Below are 12,492 nucleotides of genomic sequence, written 5' to 3'. Positions count from 1 at the left end.
TCTACCCACACTTTCACACCCAGGTGGAGCTTGCTGACCAAGCTTTGGGGGACAGGTTGTTGGGGCGCTGACCGCTGCCGTCTTCGCTTGGGGTCAGACAGGGAGGTGGATGGAATGGCGTCTCCAGCAGAGAGCACATGGGCCTCAGGCACAGCCACTCACTCTCCCGTGCTCTCTGCAGGTGGTCCTTTGGTGTCCTACTATGGGAAATTGTGACCCTGGGGGGGAACCCCTACCCAGGGATCCCCCCAGAGCGGCTCTTTAACCTTCTGAAGACAGGCTACCGGATGGAGAGGCCCGACAACTGCAGCGAGGAGATGTGAGCAGAGCTTGCTTTGGTCCAGCCTTGGGCGTGCTGGGCTCGGGGAAGATGTGCACTCCTGCACTCCATGCCCCCAAGCAGTTTGGGGGTGGGGGCAGAGTCTAATGGGGAAGAAGTAAGAGGATGCTGAGGAGGACCCAGCCCTCCTCAGGATGAACAGGAGGAGGGGATGGGGAACCAGGGGTAAGTCAGTGGGAAGGACTCAAGGGTGGGACCCTGACTTTCAGGCAGGATATGTTGAGGAAGGGCAGGTGGTTCAGAATGGCCCATGTAGTACATGTTGGCTCGTGCCAAGCTGAGACACAAGGGCCAGCAGGGCTTTGATGGCCATGCTAAGGAACCTGGGCTCTGGCCCAAAAGCAACACACTTTACAGACTGCTCTAAGGGCCAGGTTGAGAGGAGGTTAGAAAGGGCTACTCGAAGGCAGAGAAGCCTGGGCCCCTCCATTCCAGAAGGTGGGAGGCCAGGGCTGGGCAGGGTAGTGTGAAGGTGAGGGGCCACAGTGGCACCACAGAGACCGAGGCCAGATGGCCCATCGCATATCCACACAGCAGCCCTGGAGGCCCAGTAAGCCATGCCAGGAAACCCACAAGGAAGGTGCCAATCATGTAAAACACAGGTGTGATTTGCAAAAAGATTTTTTTCTTTTTGTGTTTTTGTTTCTTTCCACACCTAAAACTCCTTTGTCGGTTTATCCTTTTTGAGAGTTATAGGGACTGACATTTCTACCTCAGCCACAGTAGTGGGCATATATCTGACCAGCTGCTGACAGTGTCTTTGAAAGGGAAGTAAAATAGACCCCCCTCTTAGAGGGAAGGAAGCTTACAGGATTCTGGGACCCGGCCCTCAGAACCTGGCCTGGTACCTACTCAGCAGAGCTCAGTGCAGAGGCAGCTTTGGGGCCAGGGCTCAAGGCCGTGGCCAGCTGGGCGTTGCATAACTCTCCATCTGCTCTGCCCCCCAGGTATAGTCTGATGTTGCAGTGCTGGAAGCAGGAACCAGACAAGAGGCCGGTGTTTGCCGACATAAGCAAAGACCTGGAGAAGATGATGGTTAAGAGCAGAGTGAGTTCCTGAGCCGAACCCCAGGAGCTGGCCTCCTGTGGGCTGAGCATGGCACTCCAGGGAGTCCAGCATCACCCGGGGGGGGGGGGAGGGGCAGTAGGTTTGGACAGAGGGAGTTCCCAGTGTGCAGGCAGAGCTAGTGCCGAGGCTTCCCAACACTCCTGCAGAGGGAGCTGGCATGCCGTTCCCTAAGGGCAGGCAGCGGACTGAACCCTACTCCAGGAAAGCAAGATTCTTAGCTTGACCCTTGGGAAGAGCACTCCACAAGCATGTATGAGAGAAGGTATTCCACAGCTATGTGAACCTGTGTCAATAACAGAACATGATGGAATAGAGTGGAAGCAGGCATCATAAATTCACACCCTGAGCAGCCAGGCTGGAGTGGGAGTGATTAGGGAGTGGTGGAGACTGGCACGCACCCCTTCTCAAGGGCACCTATAGCCACATGTGGCCTATGAGAATGTGAGATCAGAACTTCTGAATTTTAAGAGATGTTTATGTTAAGTTGCCCAGTTTTTAATGTTAGCAACTCATCAAAAATTTTAAAACCCCAGTGTGAGCCAAAAAAAAATGTATCTGGGGCCACAGTCAGCCTGTATACCTCCAGCTCACATTTCTGTAGAGAGAGAAAGTCAATAAATTTTTGAATAGTATTTTTTGAGCAACAGCCATATACCATATTGTGTATCCTGTCTTAGACTCTGGGGCTACAAGTAAACAAGACAGGATCAACCAGCCCTTGTCATACTTACATAGATGCCTCATTTTAACATTGGCATATTGACTAAAGGTTGTCATTTCTTCAAACACAAAAAGCACGATGCATGATCTAGGCCTTGTAATGACATTTAACATGAGTAGATTGCTTGAGCAAAACCTATGGGTCCTATGAATGCAGAGTTACCCTAAGCAAAAATAACAGCCAACGCTGAGATCTGGCCTTCACGGAACATTGACGAGAAGCACCCAGAACAACACTAAGACCATTCTCTGTAGGTTAAACTAGGGCCATATGAGTTGTTTCAAGTGTCATCAAGTCAGTTCCGACTCAGCGGTCCTACGTACAACAGAATAAAACATTGCCCAGTTCTGAGCCATCATCACAATCATTGCTATGTTTCAGCCCATTGTTGCAGGCAGTTCATCTTGTCAATCCATCTCATTGAGGGTTTTCATTTTTTGTTGACCCTCAAGCATGACGTCCTTCTGCAGGGACTGGTCCCTCCTGATAACATGTCCGAGGTACCTGAGACAACAGTCTCACCATCCTCGCTTCTAAGGAGCATTCTGACTGTACTTCTTCCAAGACAGATTTGTTCATTCTTCTGACAGTCCATGGCATATTCAGTATTCTTCATCAACACCATAATTCAAAGGCATCAATTCTTCTTCAGTCTTCCTTATTCATTTGCCAGCTTTCACGTGTATATAAGGCAAGTGAGAATACCCCTGGCTTGGGACATGTGCATCTTAGTCCTCAAAGTGACATGTTTGCTTTTTAACACTTTAAAGAGGTCTTTTGCAGCAGATTTGCCCAGTGCAATACGTCCCTTGATTTCTTGACTACTGCTTCTGTGGGTGCTGATTATGAATCCAAGTAAAATGAAATCCTTGACAACTTCAGTGTTGTTTCCGTTTATCATGATTTTGCTTATCAGTCCAGCTGTGAGGATTTTTGTTTTCTTTATGTTGACTTGCAATCCATACTGAAGGCTGTATTCGATCTTCATTAGTGCTTGAAGTCCTCTTCACTTTCAGCAAGCAAGGTTGTGTCGTCTGCATATCACAGGTTGTTAATGAGTCTTTCTCTAATCCTGATGCGGCATTCTTCATATAGTCCATCTTCTCAAGTTACTTGCTCAGCATACAGATTGATTAAGTATGGTGAAAGGATACAGCCTTGCCACACACCTTTCCTGATCTTAAACCACATAGTGTCCCTTTGCTCTGTTTGAACAACTGCCTCTTGGTCTACCTATAGATTCCTCATGATCACAATTAAGTGCTCTGGAATTCCCATTTTTTGCAGTGTTATCCATAGTTTGTTATGATCCACACAGTCGAATGCCTTTGCATAGTCAATAGAACACAGCTAAACATCTTTCTGGTATTCTCTGCTTTCAGCCAGGATCCATCTGACATCAGCAGTGATAGCCCTCATTCCATGTCCTTTTCTGAATCCGGCTTGAATTTCTGGTAGTTCCCTGTTGATGTACTGCCGTAACCATTTTTGAATTATCTTCAAAATTTTACTTGTGTGTGATATTAATGATATTGTTTGATAATTTACACATTCTGTTGGATCACCTTTCTTTGGAATGGACACATATGAATCTTCCAGTTGGTTGGTCAGGAGGCTGTCTTCCAGATTTCTTGGCTTCCAGCGTTGCATCTCTTTGTTGAAACATCTTAATTGATATTCCTTTAATTCCTGGAGCCTTGTTTTTTTTTTTTCACCAATGCCTTTAGTACAGCTTGGACTTCTTCCTTCAATACCATTGGCTCTTAATCATCTGCTACCTCCTGAAATGGTTGAATATCGACCAATTCTTTTTGGTACAGTGACTCTGTGTATTCCTTCCATCTTCTTTTGATGCTTCATGTATCATTCAGTATTTTGTCTGTAGAATCTTTCAATATTGAAACTCAAGGCTTATATTTTTTCTTCAGTTCTTTCAGCTTGAGGAATGCAAAGAGTGTTCTTCCCTTTTGGTTTTTTAAGTCAAGGTCTTTGCACATCTCATTATAGTACTTTGTTTTCAGGAGCCATCCTTTGAAATCTTCTGTTCAGCTCTTTTACTTCATCATTTCTTCCATTCACTTTAGTTACTCTACATTTAAGAGCAAGGTTCAGAGTATCTTTTGACAACCATTTTGTTCTTTTTTTTTTTTTTTTTCTTTCCTGCCTTTTTAATGACCTTTTGCATTCTTTATGCATGATGTCCTTGGTGTCATCCCACAACTCTACTGGTCTTCAGTCGTTAGTGTTTAATGCATCAACTGTATTTTTGAGATGGTCTCTCAATTCAGGTGGGATATACTCAAGGTCGTACTTTGGCTCTCATGGGCTTGTTTTAATTTTCTTTAGCTTACATATGAGAAATTGGTGGTCTGTACCTCAGTCGGCTCCAGGTCTTGTTCTCACTAATGATATAGAGCTTTTCCAACATCTCTTTCCACAGATGTAGTCGATTTGATTCCTGTGTATTCCATCTGGTGAGGTCCACGTGTATAGTTGCAATTTATGTTGTTGAAAAAGGTATTTGCAATGAAAAAGTCGTTGGTCTTCCAAAATTCTATCACATGATCTCCAGCGTCATTTCTATCACCAAGGCCATATTTTCCAACTACCAATCCTTCTTCTTTGTTTCTAACTTTTGCATTCCAATCACCAGTAATTATTAATGCATCTTGATTGCATGTTTGGTCAATTCCAGACTGCAGAAGTTGGTAAAAATCTTCAATTCCCTCATCTTTGGCATTAGTGGTTGGTGCATGAATTTGAATAATAGTCATATTAACTGGTCTTCCCTGTAGGCATATGGATATTATCTTATCATTGACAGCATTGTATTTCAAGATTACACATTGAAACCTAATACCATTGAGTTTATTCTGACTCATAGTGACCCTATAGGACAAAGAGCAGCTGGTGGCTTTGAACTGCCGACCTCTTGGTTAGCAGCCGTAACTCTTAACCACTGCACCACCAGGGCTCCGTACTTTAGGACAGATCTTGAAATGTTCTTTTTGACAATGAATGTAACACCATTCCTCTTTAGTTTGTCCTTCTAGGCATAGTAGACCATATGATTGTCCAGTTGAAAATGGCTAATACCAGTCCATTTCAGCTCATTAGTGCCTAGAAATTTGATCTTCCTATGTTCCATTTCATTTTTGATGACATCAATTCTCCTAGATTCATACTTCTTACATTCCACATTCCAATTATTAATGCATATTTGCAGCTGTTTCCTGTCATTTTGAGCCTTGTGATTTGTAGTATATGGGAATCCATGTGCTTGGACACCAGAGTCAGTCACTGCGCCAGGTGTAAGACCAGCATCGTTGACTTCATAAGCTTCCTAGATCCTGCCACGGTGTTCTAGATGGCACGGCCTTCAAGGAAAGCTGAAGTGTCCTGCAGATCTGGGGGTGCTGGCCATGTACTTCTTGCCAAGCCATGTTTCAGTGTGAGCTGTAGGAGGCAATGAGCTCCCTGGAACCTGAGAGTTTCTTTAAATAGTGAGTTACCAGTTGTTGATAGAGACGGGGCACACTGAGCATGGGGCCAGCCTGGCTAGGCCCCCATACCCATTGTTTTTTGGGGGCCCTCACAGTGAAGGGAGCCCTGGATGGCACAGTTAACACAGTTGGCTGCTAACTGAAAGATTGGCAGTTTGAGTCCACCCAGAGGCATCTTAGAAGAAAGACCTGGTGGTCTACTTCCGAAAAATCAGCAATTGAAAACCCTGTGGAGCACAGTGCTACTCTGATATACACGGGGGTGCTGCGAGCTGGAATCGACTCAGCGTTGACTAGCTTAGTTTTTTTGCTTTGGCCAGTGAAGGGGTACACTCCTGGCCTGGGCAGGTGCCTTTCTGGTGGAAGAGATAGAGACATGCAGGAGAAGTGATAAGGACTGGGGGCAGGGCAAGTGGTGGGCACAGGGCTGGGAGGCCCTCACCGGTGTGGGCGTGGTCTGAGGGGACACTGGAAGGTGGCCTGGCAGGAAGGGGAGCAGGGCTCCTACCCTGGGACGGCTCCAAGAATGGTCCAGGGCTGCAGTGACTGGCGCCCCTGTCTTCACAGGACTACTTGGATCTTGCTGCATCCACCCCATCTGATGCACTGCTCTATGACGACAGCCTCTCGGAAGAGGAGACGCCCCTCGTGGACTGTAATAATGCTCCCCTCCCTCGAACCCTCCCTTCCACATGGATTGAAAACAAACTCTATGGTAGAATTTCACATGCATTTACTAGATTCTAGCAACACCAAACCCGATTCGTTTTCCCTCTGCACTATCCTTATACTCTGTGATGCTTTTTTGAGAGTGTTTCTGGTCTGAATGAAGCCAAAGTCCACTCTGAAGCTTTTTCATTTGTAAATGTGTGACTTTGCATCAAGTTTATATTTAGGCATTTTGCAAGTACGTTTTTTAAAAAAGGATGTGAAAATAAGTGTAAATACCACAACACCCAGAAACTTAAGACGATCAAGGAGAAAGAGACCAGGGCAGAACTCTCAGGGGATATTGAAAAAATGATGACTGAATCACTTCTGGGTGGTATTAAGTGCACGCACTTCTAATTTAACTACTTGGATAAATTTGCCAGATTTGGGGAGGCATTTCTTTACAAAAGAAGCAACCACCTGGCCTGCACCAAGGGCATGGTGCCCTGTGCTAGGTGAGCAGCAGCCTGGCCTGGCCTCATGTCCACTGCGGGGCGGTAAGCAGGATCTCTGGAGGACAAACACATGCTACCGTTTTCACATCCTTTGAATCACCCACTGTCATGATGATTGCCGTCTGTGAAATCAGTGCTGACAGCTGGAGCAAATGCTTTTTAAAGAGTGTAGTCTGTGGTGTTGTGGCTGTGAGATGGACAGTAAATACGGTTCTTGCCAAAACTCCTCCTTTTGTCTTCGATTACATATTTGAATTTTTTCCTATTTTCATCAGTTGTTTTAAGATCTTGGAGTTTATTTTTCAGCAGAGACTGTTCCTTTCTGCATGCCTCCTGAATCAGTGATTACTTGCTGGCTGTGGGTCTAGTGCTATTTTGCATTTGTCTAAGGATGCTGCGGGCTTGCCTGCATGTGCCCTCGATTGGGAAGGTCCTCTCACCGTGGTAGACATGGACAGCAGATGAGCAGGCTCCTTTAAGTTATAGGATTTTTCAATAGTGCAGAAGCTTCCTGTTGCAGTTATTCACTTAGTACAGCAGTGTGCTGAAACTTTACGCTGCCTTAGAAACAGAAGAAAATAATTCAACGAAGAGACAACAGATATGAGAGTTTGAAGCCCATAAAAGTCAAATTTGGTAGTTCCTGTTCAGTTTACATTTTTACTAAGAGAGCACTTGCTATTTCCCCTAAATGTAACAGTGTTTTGGAAACCTGGAGCGCAATCGTTAATGTCATTGGCACAGAAACTAGAAGTTTGGTTTGGACATCAAAGGGAGTTTTGCCAAGGCCTTACTGTCTGCACAATGGAGTTTTGGTTCTTCAGTGCAGAACAAATTATCTGTTTTCATTTTTAGGCATGTCAGACCCGAACTGGCCTGAAGAGAGTCCTCTACCACTCACAAGATTCGATGGCACTAACACTGTGTTCCCAAGATATGCAAATGATAGTGTATATGCTAACTGGATGGTTTCACCCTCAGCGGCAAAATTAATGGACAAGTTTGATAGTTAACGTTTCCTTGTGAAAGGTGATGGACTCATAAGGGGATGCAACATGCCAGGAATGGAGAGGCCACCGGCTCCTTCTTTGTGCATTCAAGCTGGTTAAAAAAAGCCAACGTTAATTTCCAAGGTGGCAAACTCGTTTTCAGTAGTTTGTTTTAACTGCTTTCCAAAGTGGCATTACTTATGATAGCTGGTAATTTTCCCTCCTGGGAAACACATCAAACTGGATAAGAGTTCTAAGTCAAGTGTTTATTTATTCTTTCTTATTCAGTTCCCCGCAGAGTCCAGGGTTGCTATGTGTTTATCAGTAGAGACCACACACTTCACACTTATAAGTGTTTGGGTTTGTCCCTTGTCTAAAAATATGTACCTGAACTGTTTGATTTTTCTGGTTGCCACCAAACAAGGCAACAAGATTCAACCGTGAAGCACACTCTCAAAAAGGCAGCAGGAAAAAAACGGGCCAAAATGTCCTGCACTCGTTTCAGAATCAGAACCCAGCAAGGTCTTAATAGTGGTGTCAAAGCCTTGCCAAGGATGGAGAGGATAAGGGGAACCTCAGGACAGTCCTCGCCCCAACGTTTGATATCTTGAAGGTGATTTTTTTTAAAAATCATGTCACCTTATCTTAGGAAGACATTTGATTTTGATCATGTTTAAAATGATTCATAGATTTAGCACAATGGAGAGATTTGATACCGTATTTACTATTCAGACAGGCTGACATGAGGAGAGGGCTCACAAGATGCATTTGTCCCAATTAGACCACTGCAGCATCGTTGCATATTCAGCACTAGTGACCATTACCCTGGCCCGGGGACGGCATGGGGGAAGTGGGCGTGTGAGCAGAGTGGCCTCCTGAGAACCGCTGACAGCAGCCCATCCTCATCAGGTTTCCGCTCGCTGGCTGCCAGCCTCCAAAAGTGGTGGCACATTCTGTACCTGAGGAGGAGGTGGGGCCTGGGCTCAGTGTAATTTGTATCTCATCAACTGCGTTTTAAAAGGGACAGTTCAGCTAGTTGTTAGAAGTAGCATTAACAGCGACCAAGGATTGCTATACCTGTGATCACAGTTCTGACGTGGAAAAGACAATGTTTTGGCTCTTAGAGAGCTTGTATGAAAAGGCATATGTATTAGCTCCTCCTGTGTTTGTAATTCACTGCTGCTATAGCCAGAGGTTTTTGTTTCTTAGATTCTGACCATGACCACATGCTTTTTGTTATTCTTCAGGGTTTGCTAGTGGTCACACGCACTTCAGTCTTGTGGGGTGGCCTTCAGGGAGTCTCAGGAGCCCTGCCTTTGTCCACACAGCCTGCTCCTTTCTGTAATTCTGCAGGAAAGGGTTGGGTTACCAAAACACTGCCTGATCTTCAAATTTAAAGCACTGTGATAGGACTTAAAATAGTTTTACTGAATTGCTGTATTTTATAGACGTTTCACAAAAGCAGGAAGACTTGGATGAATATGTGATGGAGACTCATGTGTGCATGCACACATGGCCAGAGAGGTGGAAAATACTTACTGGGGATGCAACATGGCTTTAGTTTCAACCACTTTTGAGATACACTGTGATAGTTCTTTTACAAATACCTACAATTGTAGTAAACTTTTGGTTTTCAGATGTGTTTAATGACAGTCTTGTTAAATGCAGAAATAATGATAAACTCTCTGAAATTATTTGAAATGCCTACTAAGTGAGTGTGAATTGCTGCAGCAGGTTTGTTCTTAGTGAGGTGGAAACCCCATGTCTTTACCGCTGACCCAGTAATGGGGAGTTAGCCCTCGACTAATAATCTAGTTATCTATTTCTAAGTTGTAAACATACCCATATGTATCAGTCCTATCAGGCAGACTTTTCATAGGCATATATGCAGAAGTTATAGAAGTACTAAATATTACTGAGTAATTAGTAGCAATGTTTCATTTATTAAAAGTTGTAAAACCTATCTGTGGAAGGTAATTTGTTTTTGTAATCAAGGTGACTAAGAGAACAATTTCAATTATGTAAATAAAATCATGTATCATGAAATGTGTAAACTTACTTTCTCTTCTTAACTTCCTAGTTGGAAACATCAGATTTCAGATTTTGAAGTTTCAATACAAAGATTAAAATATAACAAGAGAATCTATCATGGTAACCACTGGGGAATTAATCGTGATGGAAGGGCTAGAAGGCTCTTGATGATATTACTGACTTATTTTTTAAAAAAAAGTATGTGAGTATGCACACTTATAGCAACTATTAAAAACTCAGTTAATCCTGTCATTCAAGGGATTCCTTCCTTCAAGTCCCCCTTCCCTAGACTAGAGCAACCGCCATGTTGAGTTCAGGTGTTCACAGTTCTCTAGTAATTTGCTTGCTGTTTATTTCTTGAAGATGGAGTTGGAGAGTTGTGGAGGAGAGAACGTAAAATGTGTAGTCATGAGTGAAGTTCCATCAGAAGACAGAAGAAAAAATTTGCCCTGAACCCCTGTGAAGCTTAAAATACTAAGTGCAGATGTGTCATGTCTTCCTGTTGGGTTGCGTGGGAATTCTGAGAGGTCTTCTGATACCTTGAGAAGGAGCAGGTGGGTCAGTAGTGAACGTGAGCTTTTAACAACATAAGCTGATTGGGGATGGTCTTGTGCATTGCCTACCTGAGGGCCTGTGTCATCTCGAGGGTGTGCACACAGCGTGTGTTCACGTACACCAACGCTCTGCTGCTGGCCACCAGGGGCCTGCAGTGCCTCACCTCCTGGCCTGCGGTGCCGGGTCTGCCATCCGCTTTCTCTTTCTGACCAGACTTCAGGAAATAAATGGAATTTCTAGGGTCAGATATTTCCTCCAGGCTTCACCTCCATATGTGTAGAAACCCATGCTACTTTTGTGAACAGTAACAGGGCAAATGAATAATTTTTGACTGCTTTTCTTTCTCATCCATATTCCTGTCCTTTTCTACACTTGTCCTTTTCTACACTTGTCATTTCCCCTGTAGAGCAGAGTGTCTGTATGGGCTAGGAAGTGTCCAGTCCAGAGGAAGAATATAAGGTTACCTTTTACTGACTAAGGCAAGGACTTTGGCCAAGGCCTGCAGGGAGCCCCCTTGGTGCCCGTCCATCCACAGCTGTGTCCTTGGGAGTGTCCCCTTTAACCCAGGGCAGAAGGCTTGCTCCATGCTCTGTGCCTTGATTTTGAAAAAGTTAAAGAGCTTGAAAATTTTTCTGGAGACTCTGTGGTCACAGGGCCTGAGAAGCCGAAGCTCTCAGATTGCTCAGCATCCAGGGTAAAGAAACTCACTGAGGGGTTGGAGGGCTTCATCAGTATCTAGAAAGGAAAAGTGAGAAGATAGGAAGTGACTTTCAAGAATAGAAAAGACACAGAGGATGGAAAGATTCTATTCTCTCACACAATAGCTATTGGAAGAAGTAAAAGAAGTGCTATGGTAGAAAATTACTTTTAAGCGGTGTCCAAACAATTATTTATAATCTTTACCATAGTGGCAATGAAATGAAAATAAAAAATAAAAAATTTTTTTTAATTTAATTTAATTTTTTTATGACTCAAATAAACACAAGCAGGAGCTATTTATTCAGAGCTTCCTGTAGCAAGGGAATCAGCTACCATTTGTTTTTGAAAGAGACTCAAAGGCAGGTGCGGTGAGTGGGAAAAGTTTATAGCAAAAAATAGGAAGGCTTCAGTTATGCCCTGATTGGAGGCTTTTAGCCTGGGGAAGCTGGAGGTGGGTTAACTAGAAGTAGGGCATCCTATGTGATTGGTTTGGAGAATATATTTGGCTTTCTCTGGTTTGGTCCTGAGTTGGAAGCTGGGGCAAAAAAAATAGGGAAGCTGGCAGTCCCTGATCACTGATCACTTTTCAATGACTTCCTGACCATTCTGCAGAAGTCGTGGTTTGGTTTCCCAGGCTGATGAAATCTCTAAATATATGGGCCTTCTAGTTACCAACTCATAGGAGGATAACCTCGAGAGAGTAGAACATAAGAGGTAATGGAAGTACCTTTGGCCAAGGAGTTCAAGGACTTCTGAAAGTTTAGCTCATTTAAGGATGCCATTGGTCCTTCCAACCTTTCCATAAGACTGTGGGTGCTAAGTTTTTTCAGTAAGGGGTAATGTCTGAGAGAGTTCTTTTATAATAGTTCCCATAAAATGTGTGCCTCAATCACTTGATAAAAAAGTTGAGATGCCCCAAGTTGGAAATATAAAACAAAGCTTTTCAGTTACTATAAGGGATGTCTTTTCAGTAAGGGGATGGGCTTCGACCATCCTGAAGACAGGAATAACCCAGTGCCATCGAGTTGATTCTGACTCAGTGCCTCTATATAGGACAGAGTAGAACTGCCCCATAGAGTTTCCTAGGAGCACCTGGTGGATTCGAAGTGTCCACCCTTTGGTTAGCAGCCGTAGCACTTAACCACTACACCACCATGGTTTCCCTGAAAACAGGCATATGATAACTAAAACATATTCAAATCTCATGGAGGGTGGAAGATGGATAACATCTATCTGAAGGTGTTTAAAGGGCCTTGAAGCTTTGGTTCCTAGCCACATCCTACCTTTACGGTTTTTCCAAGATCGTGTTGTTGACAGGTGACACATTACTTAAAAATAATTTCATCTGTCTTTTTAAAGTTTCCTCTCTAATGTTGACTTAAAAAAATAATAAATTTGTACTTTATCAGTAGCTTCATGG

At 44.0% G+C, this 12,492-nt stretch overlaps 1 protein-coding gene across 12 annotated transcripts in view; it reads left to right on the top strand.

Annotated features, from left to right (window-relative positions):
- RET (ret proto-oncogene) overlaps window positions 1–12,492 on the top strand; it is a 118,772-nt gene that overhangs the window by 57,412 nt on the left and 48,868 nt on the right. For 8 of the 12 annotated variants that reach the window (XM_064290331.1, XM_064290330.1, XM_064290339.1 and 5 more), the window contains 4 exons: window positions 182–319; window positions 1,288–1,387; window positions 6,200–6,347; window positions 7,654–10,372. In XM_064290331.1, coding sequence (XP_064146401.1) covers window positions 182–319; window positions 1,288–1,387; window positions 6,200–6,347; window positions 7,654–7,811 — 544 coding nt within the window. In that variant the 3' untranslated portion in view covers window positions 7,812–10,372. Of the gene's footprint in view, window positions 1–181; window positions 320–1,287; window positions 1,388–6,199; window positions 10,373–12,492 lie in introns of those variants that run through there. The other 4 variants (XM_064290341.1, XM_064290340.1, XM_064290337.1 and 1 more) reach the window with 2 other exon arrangements.

Source organism: Loxodonta africana, chromosome 8 (genome assembly GCF_030014295.1).
Source record: "Loxodonta africana isolate mLoxAfr1 chromosome 8, mLoxAfr1.hap2, whole genome shotgun sequence".
Classification (NCBI taxonomy): Eukaryota; Metazoa; Chordata; class Mammalia; order Proboscidea; family Elephantidae; genus Loxodonta; species Loxodonta africana.
Note: the sequence above shows the minus strand (reverse complement) of the source record. Positions and strands in the feature narration are given on the sequence as shown.